At 37.8% G+C, this 2,788-nt stretch overlaps 1 protein-coding gene across 1 annotated transcript; it reads left to right on the forward strand.

Moving 5' to 3' along the window:
• The first annotated feature begins 398 nt into the window (after nucleotides 1–398).
• LOC145588655 (uncharacterized) lies at nucleotides 399–1,400 on the forward strand. Its single transcript, XM_081645271.1, has one exon. It carries the CDS (start codon nucleotides 399–401, stop codon nucleotides 1,398–1,400), a length of 1,002 nt encoding a protein of 333 aa, XP_081501397.1.
• The last annotated feature ends 1,388 nt before the right edge of the window (nucleotides 1,401–2,788 follow it).

Here is a 2,788-nt window from a genome sequence, read left to right on the forward strand (position 1 = left end):
TTTTCTTTGTTGTTGTAATGTGTTGTCAGCTACAACATGCAATTATATTCTCGTTTTGTATTAGCTTACAACGATTATTTAATGTCCATTGTGTTGTAACTCCCAACGGTACACAATTCAAAACTTTGTTTTATCAATTAATAATCTTACAATATTAAATAATTAAAGTTTTAGTAATAATAATTAAAATAAATAAAAAAATATGCAGCCTTTATTAATTTTGTGGGGTTTATGCTTTTACCAAGTTTCGAACCCCCAACCTCTTATTTGTAAGTTGGGTACTCGGACCACCACGGCTTGCATTCCATAGTGATATTTTCTAATCTTTAAAACCTTATATATACAAAAATATTTAACTTCCCTTTTACTAATTTCTAAAAAATTTCGTGTAATCAGAAATGCCTCGAATTGCAAACCGGGACTTTGAAATTTTAGACATTTCCGGAGGAAGATACCTGGAATGGCGGGTGGACGCAAAAGCCTACCTAAGGGCACAAAGCCTAGAACACACTATCGCCGAAGAAGGAAACCCTACTCCTCTAGAACAAGCTAAAGCTTTGGTGTATATCAAACACCACATTCATGACGAGTTAAAAACTGAGTATATTCTCATTGAGGATCCTAGAGAACTTTGGGTTTGCCTCCAAGACAGATTCGAACACTTACAGAGAATAATTGGGCCAAGGGCCCAACATGAATGGTCTACCTTGAGACTTCAAGATTTCAGCTCAGTACGTGAATATAACTCTGTTGTACTCCGCATAACTTCACAATTGAGATTATGTGGAGAACCAATCTCTGAAAGAGCCATGATTGAGAAAACTCTCACTACAATGCACGCAAATAATATGGTACAACAAGAACAGTACCGAGAGAGGCGTTGTGAAAGGTTTTGTGACTTAATTTCCATACTATTAGTCGTAGAACAAAACAGTCAAATCCTATTGTCCAATCATAATCAGAGACCAGCAGGTACCAGTGCAATACCAGAAACAAATTCCACAAAAATAGGCAGGCGCTGGAATAACAATATTGTACGAGGAGGTTTTCAGGGCAGAGGTCAGTACCCCAATAGGGGTAGAGGAAGGGGTAGAGGACGTCAAAACTGGCGTCAAAATACTTCCAATACTCCCACCCTGAGAGGTAGAGGTAGAGGTAGAGGCGGTAGAGGAAGGGGAAATTTTCAAAACCAAGGAAGGCCGCAAGAAAAGTGTTTTAAATGCGGAATACAAGGTCATTGGGCTAAGGATTGTCGTATGGCAAAACACCTTGTGGACCTATATGTTGCCTCAAGGGGAGGCCAAGGGAAACAAGCACAAACTAATTTTGTCACACAAAGTTCCCCTAACCCAGAACTCGATGTAGCCGATTATCTTGTTGATGACATAGAAAATGTCTAGACTACATCTATCATGTGCTTGTCCTGTGGTGTTTGCTTCATCGACATTGTCATATATTTTTTCGAGTTGTTTGTCCGTTGTATTTGTTATTCCTTTTCATCCAGAATCCTAAGTTTTCTTTAAGCATGTTTTCCTAGTATCAAGTGTGTTTTAATATTGTAAAATATGCTATGATAAAGATGTGTTTTTTTTTTTCTCTCATACGTGTTTTTATAGATGCTAGTTTTACTAATCCTTTCTTTCTTCATGTGAAGACAATGGAAAATAACAACACAAATGCTGAAAAATGCCTGATTGATAGCGCAACCACACACAACATTTTGAGCAACAAGTCGTACTTTACTCATATCAAGCCAATAAATACCAATCTCAACACAATTGCCGGCACTGTCAATATGGTTGAGGGCTCAGGAAAAGCTTGCGTAATATTACCAAAAGGTACAAAAGTAACAATAAAAAACGCATTATATTCTAGCAAAACACGACGTAATCTATTGAGCTTCAAAGATTTACGTCTGAATGGTTATCACATGGAAACCGTTAATGAAAATAAAAAGGAGTATATGTACCTCGTTAAAAGAAAATCTGGCAATAACGAGACTCTTGAAAAATTAGAAGCACACTCCTCAGGATTGTACTTTACTTATATCAGCCCAATTGAAACATATTTGGTGTCTAACCACAAGGTAGACAACCAGGAAATGTTTAATATATGGCATGACCTCTTAGGTCATCCTGGAACAAGCATGATGATAAAAATCATTAAAAGTTCAAATGGACATCCGTTAAATAATATACGGATCCCACAATTAAATGAACTTAATTGTAAAGCTTGTTCACTTGGAAAACTGATCATTAGACCTTCAAAAGGTAAACTTGAAGGTGAAAATCTTGCATTCCTAGAAAGAATACAAGGAGACATTTGCGGGCCAATACACCCGACATGTGGACCGTTTAGATATTTCCTCGTGTTAATTGATGCCTCAACACGTTGGTCACATGTTAGTCTTCTCTCCACCAGGAATGTTGCATTTGCAAAACTTCTTGCGCAAATCACACGTTTAAGGGCTCAATTCCCGGATTATCCGATAAAAAGGATTAGGCTAGATAATGCTGGAGAATTTACATCCCGAACATTTAATGACTATTGTATGTCAATTGGGATAGACGTGGAACACCCAGTAGCCCATGTTCATACACAAAATGGCCTTGCAGAATCATTAATAAAGCGATTACAATTAGTCGCTAGGCCATTACTCATGAAATCAAGACTCCCATCTTCTGCATGGGGACATGCAATAATACAAGCCGCTGCTCTGCTACGACTAAGACCGAGCGCGACACATAAGTTATCTCCAATACAACTAGTAGTTGGAAAGGAACCTAGC

This window comes from Chenopodium album, chromosome 17 (genome assembly GCF_948465745.1).
Source record: "Chenopodium album chromosome 17, dcCheAlbu1.1, whole genome shotgun sequence".
Classification (NCBI taxonomy): Eukaryota; Viridiplantae; Streptophyta; class Magnoliopsida; order Caryophyllales; family Amaranthaceae; genus Chenopodium; species Chenopodium album.

Excerpts from the sequence above, each read along its gene's own strand:
- LOC145588655 (XM_081645271.1), top strand. The coding sequence starts at position 399 with ATGCCTCGAATTGCAAACCGGGACTTTGAAATTTTAGACATTTCCGGA.